Below are 12,817 nucleotides of genomic sequence, written 5' to 3' on the forward strand. Positions count from 1 at the left end.
CAAACTGAAACCTAACTATTTTTGTTTCATTCTTTACATTTCATAACCTGTATCTAGAAGCAGCCGGTAGCTGTTTTCAAAGAAAAAACAACTGAACACTACTTGCTCAGCACCAAACAAAAGCAGACAAAGTTAACGACTAACTAGTGAACAAAATAAAGTATTAAGAAGGAAAAGAGTTCGATATTTTTCCCTTAGTTGGTGGAGAACAAAACTGAGCTAAAAGGATTTAGAGATTTGTCAGGTAGCCAGAAGAAGAGCTCCAAATGAATGCTAATGTTATTATGAATCTGCTTGATTATTAAGTAGGCAGATGTTTGCTAACTGGTTAGCCACAGCTCTCTGTCCTTGTGTTTGATGCTACTTGTCTAACACATACTCAAGCTTTAGTTTTCTCTGATCATCATCACTCTAGTTCACATTTCCCAAATATGAGATGTAACTGCAATGTTTACTTTTTCAAGCAGGTGAACCGTCTCTTTTTCTCTGACTAACTCACTTACAGTAGTCATGCAAATACAAATATAAAAAGCTGTGTATTCTGTATTTAATTTATAAACTTCTGCTTCTAAATTACCATAAGAAAATGAAATTGTCTGGAGTTGTCTTGCTGCCTTGTGAGAAACAGTCGCCTGAAAACATGACTTCATAGTCTCTTCATAATGTAAATGGCCACAAAGGAGGCCGAGTGATTGATGAGCTCTTACGGTCAATGAGCCGTAAACGGCAAAGCGATCAGCCGCTCTGTGTGTGTGTGTGAGCGCCGCGCCGGCTGCGTTTACTTGAGAGAGTTAAGTTCATTAAACCTCCGGTGCCTGGTTCAAAAAACATTTTGTTCTCGAATATCACACGCTCCGCTTGTAACTTGACATCAACTCACAATCACGCTCTTCTGCACAAATGCATTGTGGATCTGGCAGCCCGCTGTGACCAAATCATTAAGTCCTACCCAAAGTCAGCAGTGCCTTTTGTTTGCTGCATTAATGGGATGATCGTGCACACGCACATGCACACACACTCACATGCTCGCGCTCTGTCCTTTGCTCTGTAATATACAAAATCACATCTGAAGCCATTTCCTTTTATGTCTCTGCCAGTTTAGCATAAAGCTTGATGAAATAAGCCTGCTATTAGAGGCCAATGATATTGTCCATTATTATTTTTATTGCCCTTATTTAATTATAATTATAGTTTAACTGAAACAAGAATGCACATAGCTGTTTTTCACCCAAATTAGGCATGAGGCAGAAAAGCAGCAGCCCTGTCTGTAGATTTGCTCTCTACTTATATATATTTTCCCAAGCACATTCATGTTGAATATGCCCTAAATACACATTTATCTGAGAGTTTATTTAGGGGGGATTTATTCTATATAAGCACAATTTTTAGATACAATCTTTTGTAATCTGATGAAAACAATGTACCCTATCTTTGTGAAACTTCTTTTTACATTTCCTCTCCAAACTGTACCGCCGTCAGAGATGAAGCTCTAATTAACACCACAGTTTCATTAATGAGCGGGACAGGTTTGATCACACATTCTGCGAGCTCGTATCATTTATTTTACACCTCGGGCAATTGTGCTAACAAGACAGGTTAAGATAGGAAGGCTTTGTTTTTCTGTGTGTGTCTGATATAATTTGTCAAAATGTTAGACTTTTTTCTTGTACTTGTTGATCTAATGACATTCTTACAGCCTCAGATGATGGTGAGCATGATAAAGATTGTGATAGTTGCATTTTCATTGTCAGCATGTTGGCAGGCCGATGGTAGCGTTACCTCAATGAACTGCTGCACAGCCTCCATTAGCCGCTAGCCTGTCTGTAGGTGATGGTGAGTCATGAGTGAGAGCTCTGAACGCATAAGAAAGCTCACAAAGACGCACAGACAAAGTTCAAAACAACAGACCTGCTGTTGATCAAATTCAGCTGCACTGACGAGGAGAATAAAGGACCTGATTGGACAGAATGAAGTCAACTTTATAGGGCAGATACTTCCCTTATTAGAGGTCTGTTTGTCATGTTTATCATGATAATGAAGAAAAGGACTTCAGGGCATAATGTGACCGGACCAAAACCACACCAAATCAAAATGACCACACATGCTCCATACAAAAGTTATTTCACACATGTAATAACTCACATATAAGACATATTTGGGGCTGAGATGGCACTACTGCTACAGACACACACACACATGCATCCCAGACACACACAACCACACACACTGAGTTAATCAGTGGTGACCTCATATCACATTTAACTCTTACTGTCCCTCCCTGTCTCACACACACACACACCGACACACACACTAATGGAATTTCAATGACGCTAGTGAGAGACTTCCGTCACTCCGTGCACTCCAGGAGACTTGAATAATGGGTAATCGCGGGAGACAAGCCGGTTGCCGTGGCAATATACTCTACGTACTTGAATCAGAGATGAAAGTGTGAATTCAATATCTACAGCCCGGCCCCCTCGGAGCCTTGAGGCTGGGTCCTTACACACAGGCTATCAGACATGAAATAACACTCACGGCAAGGACTCCCATCTCTCTTTCTTTCTCTGCCTCCCACACGGGGGAGGTGGGGGAGTTAAGACTGACCTGGTTGCACCTGTTAGTGTTACAGTATCTATCACAGACCTGACACCAGGTTTAGGCATCAGTCCCAAATTGAAAAATAGATGAAAAGAGAAGAAACTGTCACTAGAACTGATCAGGGTTAAACATCACGTTATTGGTATTTTTTTTAAACTCCCTTTCCGCAGTGCTACTTAGGCGTTTTATGCCTGGAGCTAATGATTGTGACCTTTCCAACAGCACTTGAAGGCAGCACTTCTACCGGTCTCACATGTAATTCATTGAATTTCCTGTTGCCTTAACACTTCCTCAAATCAACGATCCAGACTTAAAATGATTTCCCGTCACGGTGAATCCAAGCAGCGGCCCAGCGCCGTCTTGATGTGGGCTTTGTAAGCTCAGCTCAGCACTAACCCAGTGCTAGCTTAGTGCCTGAGGCTCAGGGAGCTGATAGTGATTTATCTAGGAAATGGGGTTCAGTCTTAAATCTCCGGGTTGACTGACAGCTCAGATATTGCTCTGTAGTTTTTAATAACTGTCTCAGAGACGGAGGAACACGACGCTATCAGATGTTTGGATCATCTCCCAGCCCCTCATGCTACCACACACACACACAAACACACAAACACACACACACACACACACAGAGGAGAAACCACCCCAGTGTATGAGAGATGGTGTGTGTGGTATTTATAGTGTCTGTGTGTCCGTCTGCATTCACAGGCTCACAGTTCATTTTAGTCATTTATCACAAACATCAGGGAAATGATGGAGGCAAGCAAGTTTATCTGTAAAGCACCGTTCAAGAAAAAGGCAATTCTATAGTGCTTTGCATAAGACAAAAAGTCATTAAGAAAATATATACAAGGAAGTACGATTTTTAAAATAGATATAAAAAATAGAATACCACAAATCAACAGTACATTAGCAGTGCGAGATACGAATATTCCCAAATTTAACTTAATAAAATGCACTGCGAGCTGTGAGTTGGAAAAGATTTCTGTGACTTTGTTCCAGATATGTGGCGCATTAAAAATTAAATGTATTTTGAATCAGCAGTAGTAGAATAAATTATTGGACACACAGGAAGCCAGTGTGGAGATCTGAGAACTGGAGTGATTTAATCCACCCTTCTGGTCTTGGTGAGGACTCGCATCAGCAGCGATCTGAGTCAGCTTCAGCTGTCTGAACGGGAGACCTGTGAAGGCAGCGTTGCAGTAGTCGAGCCGACTGAAGATAAGCACGTGGAAAGGTTTTTCTAAATCTTGCTGAGACATAAGTTATCCCCAACATGTGAAGTGAGGCGAGACAGAGTAGGCAAACTTTTGGTGACCTCGCTGGCTGTGAGTGTTTATGGCGTCTTCGTTATCGGCAAGGTTGGTGTTACAGAATGTGCTCGTTTGGGGTGGAGTTAGATGGATGAATTTATTGCCAGCTGCAAAAAAAAAAGGTTTTGCATTTTATCAGTGAATCCCATAGAGGGGAGAGACAGGAGAGTGAAGGACGGAGAAATTAAGAGATTGAGGCTGTGATGTTTTGTCTTTGTGTCGCCGATGTTTTGTCTTTGTGGGCCTGGTAGAAGTTGTTGTTTTCACTGTCATTTAATATTTTTATGTATGTTTATTTAATCTGAATTTAGATAATTTTGATGTTTTTTAGTCTGTAGGGGTATAACGTTACATAGAGGTCACTGTTTGGTTTTTATACTCGGTTAGGAGTCACGATTCTGTGCGGCATCGGAACAGTAAAGAAAAAAACCTTGAAGAACACTTGAACCTCTCAAAGACAGACAAAATCCTTTTGCTAGGGATGCAGGTAATATTTTACCCACTGGCAACTTTGGTGAAGTATTTTTTTTTTAATAAAGAAAAGCAACATTTCAAACACTTTCCCAAAAGACAACAGGTCTCAATAGGCTATAAAGCTGAACAGGCATCTAGAAAATACAAAATCAAACATGTGGCTTAGAAGGATTGTTTCAATTAGTTCCACCTTGGCAACTTTGAAACATTCAAAGCACCCGAACATTAATCATCCCATTGATGCATCTATCTATATATACCGTGTATTCTGTGTGCAACAAACAGTGACGGCACATAATGAACACACAAACTGTCACAGCCTCATCCGTCAGTATTAAAAACAATAATAAGTGAGGTTTTATGTCATAAATGTTGAAGCTCAACTTGTAGTGGACTGGTGTGCTGCTGTGTGGATTACATGACTTTGTTACAACAAATCAAGCATTACTCTAGTCTCCCCTGTTTATTTCTCCTCCCATTTTGACATATAACCTCCAGCTCCATATCTCCACTCTTTAATTTCCCCCCCCGCTGTCGATCAATCCTTCACTCTGTCACTCTCTTATTTCTCCAGCCACTTTCCCGAGCTCTCATTCCCTTCTGTCTCTCTGGTTCTGCCTGTCATTCAGCGTTACATGCTCTCCACCCGCCTCCTTCTCCTTCTATGTTTTCTCTCTGTCCAGCCTGAACGCTGGAAAAGAAACCGGTGGTGTTGACCATTGCAGCAAACATTTATTAACAGGCATTAAACACATCTTGCAGCTTACATCTGCAGTGTGCGAGAAAAGGGAGAAAATAAGTGAAGCAAATAAGTGAAGCAAAAATGGATTAAACCCTCTCTTATCAAGGATATATATATATATATAATGTGTGTATATATTTTTTTCACCCTCCACTCATTCCATCTTGTTTTGGATTTAGATTTTATATAAAGGGCTCCATTTAGAATTGAGATGCCACGCTGAAATTAAATTTAGCATCTGTTAAGTGATTGCTTGCAGGGGGAAATGGAGGTCATTATTTTGGATGAGCTTTTACTTTACAGGCAAATATGAGCTGGTTAAAGACCAAAGCTGTGACTCAATGCAATATAACAAACTAATTCTAAGCAGTGTTCAAGTATGGAGTGTGTTCACAGTGGGAAAAGTGAATATTTAAGTTTATAGAAAATAGTCAGTATATGCAGCAAGAAATGCTTTGACTGTTGTCATGCAATGTACAAAGGAAATGGAGGAACAGTTCACAGCTGCAAATGATAAAAAAATATATTTTATTGTTTTTGTTTTTACCATGTAAAGTGCCTTTGAGTACCTTTTATTGAAATAAAATGTAATATTATTATTATATGATGGTTACATTAGTATGGAGGTGGGGGACTAAGCAGAAATGTATTTGCCCAAAATGCTTTTCAAAACTGTTGAATTATTTTTTTTTCTGTTTAATGACTTGACATGGAGATGGTTAAGGTTTGGTTAAGGTTTGGTTAAGGTTTGGTTAAGGTTTGGTTAAGGTTAAGGCACAACACAAAAACAAACTTGCTCCAGTCATAATTACTACAACCACTAGAGGGCTTATCACTTGAACGTAAACACATGTTGTCATGAATCATCTGACTCAAATTTTCCTGTTATGTTATTGCAATTAATATACATTATTGTATAACAGAAAGTTGAATTACCACTGCCAATTAAAGAGCACTCAGAGACAGGAAAATATACTTAATTGATTTAATACTTATTTTTGTTTTACGTATTTCTAATGCTTAATGTTTATTTAAAAAGAAATGTCATATTTTTCTGCAGCTATCTTATTACCTGCAGTTAAAGCAACCAATTTGTCGCAGCTGTGAGCAACTCATCCGTATCCTTACTTAATACTGTGTCCATTGACAGTCCACTCAAAAATCATGCTGCTCTAGTATGCATACTTACTGTACCTACTTCTCACACATACTTGCTAAATCTACTTACTTATGCAGTGTGGAACTGGGAATCAGCCATCTTAAACTGCTGGACACCCCTGAAGAGACGCATTTCAAGTATTTCTTCTTCTATAAATAGATGTAGAGTTTAGATACATTGAATAAAAGCTGGATTTCAGAGCCATTCCTCTCCCACTCACTCTCTTCTTCTCTGCCTGTGCTCCACTAGCATGGTGGTGGGTGGATGTCCACAGCTGAAGGTTTTGCTTCCTACAGTTTTATCAACTTTAGGAAGTGATGACGTCACGCACCAATGCATCAGTCAATCAATATTATATGAGTTGGTAAATCATTTACTTATAATTTATGATCCTTCATGAGTTAAAGATTCATTCTCCACACCAAGCTTGTCTTCATTTTGTTGCACAAACAAACACATACATGACTGTGGTTGTTTGTGTTGAATTGAACATCTGAATACCAATCAGTTCCCGGGCTGAGCTGCCGCATGCCACGACTTGCCCGTGTGTTTACATGTGTGTGTGTGTGTGTGTGTTTGCGTACTAGTTTCGCAATAAAAATGCAGGTATGCAGAATGCCATCGCCATTCCCATTCTCGTACGTTTATTGCATTTCAGCAGAAGCAGGGTGAGGAGTGCTATGAGTGTGTACAGCTCATGCAGTATGAATGTTCCTTAGTTTGAGCTGATATTGCTTTGGATGCAAAGGTAAGAGAGAGACACACACACACACACACACACACACACACACACACACACACACACACACACACACACACACACACACACATACAGAGGACAGTCAGTGAGGCAGAGCTGCAGAGCGAACTGTTGGCTAAAAAATGGATGAGTAATTTTTTAAATCTACACACAGAAGAAGACATTGTTTGCAGGGAAAGAAGAAGAGAAATGAGTTTCCTGCATGAATTGGAACAAATGATGCTTCTGCCGTGTTTCCTATAATACGTCAATATTCTCATCAACTCAACAGATGTTAGGTTTATTTCTCTATCTATTCCTGAAACACGGTTTATTTCTCAGAAAACCTTCTTGTAACTTTCCTTCTGCCCTTTTCTTAAAACCTGTACTTTTGCACTTACACATATCACATCAGCTCTAGCTCTGTTATTTTTCTCTGTCTAGACAAACACACAAACACCTGCTGATTTGATTGCTGTGTTTATCTGCCGTGCACTTTTCTCCTCGCTCTCTTAAAGGCCGAAGACACTCAGCCACCCAGAAAAAAAAAAAAAAAAAAAAAAAAAAAGAAAGTGGGAGAGATGCCTGCGCTGGGGCTCTCTGTTGCCGTAGCAACCAACAGGCTCACCTGTTGCCAACAGATCTCATCTTTTAAAAAGAGTAGAAGCAGAGAGAGAGAGTTATGAAGGATTCTCGACAGGGCTGAGAGAATCACATAAGGAAAGAATGAAAAATATAATGAAAAATATAATGTTTTCACTTTTTGATGCCTTCATGGTGCAGTCAAAATGTAGGAATTGTTTGTGTCAATCACAGCGATGCACATTGTTGATTATCTAAAAAAATGCTCTTTGTTTAATTAATCTGACCTAAAATGAAAGAGTCGATGTTTTCCATATTAAGTAACATAATTCACAATGAATCAGTGACATATTGTCAGTGGTCAGTGCTATTGATTGATAGTCAAACTGTAGAAGACAATAGAGGCAAAAAAATAAGAGTGGTTTTGTGCTGAAGACAGAGGTCGACTCTCTGTGCATTAATGTTGATCTTTGAGCCAGTTATCACCCGTGTTTATGCTGGTAAACACTGAGAATTAGTCATGGCTAAAGAGCTTTCAGCTTGTGTAGGAAATAATGATAATTTCAAGTCCATGTAGTGCCAGAGGATGAGTCATTACCAGAGGACTGTGAATGTGTGTTTCGTACCTTTAGACACAGCAGACTGGTACAGTTGAGGTGCAGTAAAATGGAACCATCACATTCAAAAATGATATAAAACTTGCTCTCCAATCGAGGACTGTTAATATGGCTTAACCTTCTCTCACTTTAATTCTCCCTCAATGAGAGGAGCTTGAGCATCTCCCGTTGTAATGATTGTCAATGATTCCAGTTAGTCACTTTTTAGGGGTTTTCTAGGAAAAAGCATGACTGTGACTTTTGCGTTATAGTGCTATTTTCGACTTATATTATGTAATTGTTTCATATTAAAATGTGGCTGAATATGCCGAGGACTGTCATGAAGTGCAAGCTAAAACTGGCTGACAGCAGAGACTCTGTGTGTGTGTGTGTGTGTGTGTGTGTGTGTGTGTGTGTGTGTGTGTGTGTGAGTGTGTGTGTTAGAGTGTGTGTTGGGTGAGGACTTTGCAGGCAACAGGACTATGAGGTCAAATGCCAAAATTGTAAATTCAGTGTGTGTCTGGGGGCCAGTGGGGACACGAGCAATTATTAAAGTGACAGTTTTGATTACAAGACTGCATTAATTTGAGTGTGGACAGGCACTGTTTCTATTCATTCAAGTGACTACATGTTTGTGTGACTCTAAAGCGTGTGTGTGTGTGTGTGTGTGTGTGTGTGTGTGTGTGTGTGTGTGTGTGTGTGTGTGTGTGTGTGTGTGTGTGTGTGTGTGTGTGTGTGTGTGTGTTTGATGCTTATCAGTGGTGAGATTGTTTACATGGCCTGGTACACAACCTTAACACACATTGACAGGGAACAGATAAAGGGAGATTTTCACTCGACACCCACAGCGTTTTTTTTCTTTTTCAGCTATTTATAGAGTGCACAGTGACCAGGCAGAATATTATATAGTATTGTAGTTTCATAAGCAGATGACTTGAAAACAATCAGATCATGAGATGCCTCCTGCAGGTTTCAGACGTGTGTTTGTGTTTGTTCAGATAAGGGAGATCTCATTATTACTTACTGATGGATTACCATGCATGATGTCAAAGACCTTACAAGCTATTCTGCCTGATTAAGCCAATTACTAACCAGTACTCTATTGCTTTCAATTAGTGCTGACGTTGTTGTTGTTGTTGTTGTGTTTAAGCTATTTTTATACTGTTCTGCCATTCATTTGTTTCCATTCATTCTTGTTCGAAAGGAAAATGTGCTGAGGTTGTGTAGGCTGTACACTGCTGGTTACATTTGTGTTAGTAACGTTATACAAGGTAGTACAGTGCAGACTGTTCAATCAATCTCCTCATAAATCACCATGCAATGATAATGTAACCTATAGAAGAAAAGTTCCAATATTACCTAATTGATGGGAATTAATTATTTTTTTCTTTGGACCAATTGTGGTTACTACAACAACTTTAATGACATTAATATGTTTAATGTGTTAGCATATTGTTAGTAGAAGTATTCATTTAAAGTTGTATTTTTGCCGGCTTAGTTGGTATGAATCAATTGTTCACTTTCCTTTTAGCTTAGTTTTGGTCTCCACCAGAAAAAGGAAAATAAGGACCTTTCGCTGCTAAATGCTCCACTGTGTTCACTAACCTGTCGATAAATTGGCAATCTGCAGAGTTAGGGGATACTCACCAACAAATCTTTTCACATCATACAGTCATTTCATCTATTAGTTATATAATAAATAATGCTCGGAGCAGTCATCTTTGATACCTGTCTTTGATTCATTCTGTATGATTTCTTCTTTAGTTTTAGACACAGTGAATAAGAGAATATTCCTGAAACTATAAATACACAAGAGTAGGGCTCTTCCCCCAGGAGCTGACTTACAACCTAGATCTCACTGGAACACAATATTATTCCTGTGCTTCAGTCTTGTTAGAGTTGAAGAGTCATCATTATTAGTTTTAGCGCGGCGGCTCAGTTCTGGCGTAGTATAATAAATAATCATGATGGAATAAGAATATATAATGCACCTCTTATGTAGCATTCTGTGTCATGAGGAATACATGCAAGACAATCGCTGTGACCTAAGGCGTAACTTCTCTTGCAGATTTGAACACAAGCATGCGCAAACCAACAGGCGAGTAGTCAAGCAGACAAAAACAGAAACATGCACACAGACGTGAATCTACAATTACACTTATATGCAGAGTATCTGAAGAAGCTTTCAGCGGCTTCTCTCTCACCCCACTGCACACAGACAGTGAGTGGGCCTCTGAAAGCATCACCTCAAAAAACAAAGCCCAGTCAGTGGTGCAAGAACATCTGCCCCGATGAGTTCATGCATTCATGCACAAGTTCAGACACCCAAACACACAGTTTTAGTTTTGCACCCAGACAGCGAAAGGAGCAGAGGTGTTAAATCCAAGTCATGAGTTCCTTTATTTTTCCCTTGGAGGAACAAACAGCTTTTCAACTGGGAATAAGAAGATGTATTACCTCGTCCTTATCTTCCTTTTTGCAGCTTTGGTTGTTTTGCATTACTATTTTATATTTATTTTTTGCCCCATTGCTTTCCCCTCTCTGTTCCGTAGTGTGCTAAGCATTTTTCTCTACATTTCAATATTATTATGTGCTGTATTTGTGCAGTGAGTGTAAATGTTTGATCTCTGTCTTGTTCTTTCTCGCAGAGTAAATCCATTGGTGTGTATCGTTGTTGTGACAGGTCCATTTTATGCAAAATCTCTATAATTTAATCCTAATCAGTCAATGTTTTTTTGTGTATGTGTGTCTTCTGTGCAGACGACGGGCCGTACCAGCGAGACCCGCCTCCTCCTGCTCCCTGCTCTTCCTCCACATCCAGCGCTCTGTTGGAGGAGCGCAGGAAGAGCCACATCCCAGAGGAGTTTGCAGGCCTCCTTCATGGATCTTCCCCGGCATGTGAAACGCCTGACACACCTTACCATCTTTACAGCCCCAAACCTCGAAAATATGCCCCTACAGACGTCCAGAGCAGCCTGGTGCAGACCCCGGAGTTCAGCATCGTGATCGGAGGCGGACCCACTCAGATCTTCCCCAGGACTGGGAGCGATTCGTTGCCTCAGACGACCGCAAACCACTCCCAGAAGCCACAGGTGGTGTACCGGACTATCTTCCACACTAAGGTCAACCAAGACCAGGCCCAACCCAGGAACTGCGAGCAGGTGGATCCACCTTGTGGCTGGTCTACCCACCCACCTTCCTACTCCTCTGGTCAAAACGGCGAAGTTCCAGAGTTACGGGGGATCCAGACAGGAGTTGTGCCCAAGGGCGGTGCTGTTGGTGCTGGCTACGAAGAGAGGGCCTGCACCCTTGGGAGGATGAGGTCCATACCCCGCAGTGTCTTGGACCTGCAGCTTTCCAAGTCTCTATCCAAGTCTGATTCCAACCTGGTAGCTGTATCTCCCATTCAGGTAAGTTGTTGCAAATATGTTTCAACTTTTCATTTTCCAAATTCTTTAGTTATTCTCATCTAAAATCATTCTATGTGCAATTCACTCTTTGAGCAAACACGAGCCTGATTTATGAAACCCAGCCAAACATTTACAGTGTATTGCATTTGAAGGTTAGCTATTTCTTTAACTGTTTCGCTCTCTGAGACGTTTATGTAAGAGGCCAAGGATAACATAAAAGTCTCCTTTATCAAAACTCATAAAACTTTAGGTCAGCACCGGGATCTCAGTTAGCAAAGAAAGCAAATGGATTTATTGGAAATATTCAGTTGTATGAATTATGCAGCCGTGGAGATAGTTAGCATCTTGCTGTGTCATGCAGACTGACTTCAGAAAGAGCCCAGAAACCAGTGCAACCAATAAGATAACTCACTAATCTGGGCCACAGTGCTCCGTGCTGTGCGGCACATTTTATGAGACTTCTTCTTTAATTCATTGCAAATAAATCATAAGCTAAATACATAGTCTGTTTGATGAAAAATGCTTCATTATGGATGAAACTTTAATGAGCACTGAAAGAACTTAGTTAGTCTATAAACAATTAATGGTTGTCCAAAATTTAAAGGGTCAAAATATTTGACAAGCTTTGCATCTCGTTGTTTGTACTCTGATTATGGTTGGAAAACTAATTGATGGTTTTGTCCGTGTCCAGGAGGAGCACGGCTGGGGGTCTGGATCTCGTGGCCAGGGGCCTGGAAGTCCCAGCCCAGGAGAGGGTGCCAGTCCGGGGGGGAGACTGGAGAGAACGCCCTCCTTCACTGCTGAGTGGGAAGAGGTAAGAAGAGGGTATTAACAGATGTTTGGGACCAATTGAGATGGAGGGAAAGTGATCCACTCCACTACTACACTGCAGAAGGAGCCCCACTGCTGATTTAACATGCTCCCACATTGATTTCCTTCTGCTACCAGCACTGGAGCTGCAGGAAAGACCCGATGTAAGAGAGAAAGCGGTTTCTATTATAGAGGTTGGAGAGCGGAGGTCAAGGCTGCTGTGTGTTTCCGTCTCAGTGTGTCTGTGCCCGGGGCCTCTTCGGTACCAAAGGGTCTCTAACCCAGATGTTATCCAATAACTGGACACTTCTGTTGGATCTCGCCTCTTCAGCAACACTTAGGGTCACAGACACATTAGCTTCTGCTCACTGGCAATCATTCACACCACAGACGAGAC

The 12,817-nt window shown here is 40.7% G+C and overlaps 1 protein-coding gene across 1 annotated transcript in view; it reads left to right on the plus strand.

Moving 5' to 3' along the window:
• The window catches only part of anks1b (ankyrin repeat and sterile alpha motif domain containing 1B), a 202,142-nt gene that overhangs the window by 132,226 nt on the left and 57,099 nt on the right, over window positions 1-12,817 (plus strand). The window contains exons 14-15 of the mRNA XM_054624412.1: window positions 10,961-11,610; window positions 12,302-12,424. Of these exons, the coding sequence (XP_054480387.1) occupies window positions 10,961-11,610; window positions 12,302-12,424 (773 nt within the window). The remainder of the gene's footprint in view (window positions 1-10,960; window positions 11,611-12,301; window positions 12,425-12,817) is intronic.

Source organism: Anoplopoma fimbria, chromosome 23 (assembly GCF_027596085.1).
Source record: "Anoplopoma fimbria isolate UVic2021 breed Golden Eagle Sablefish chromosome 23, Afim_UVic_2022, whole genome shotgun sequence".
Classification (NCBI taxonomy): Eukaryota; Metazoa; Chordata; class Actinopteri; order Perciformes; family Anoplopomatidae; genus Anoplopoma; species Anoplopoma fimbria.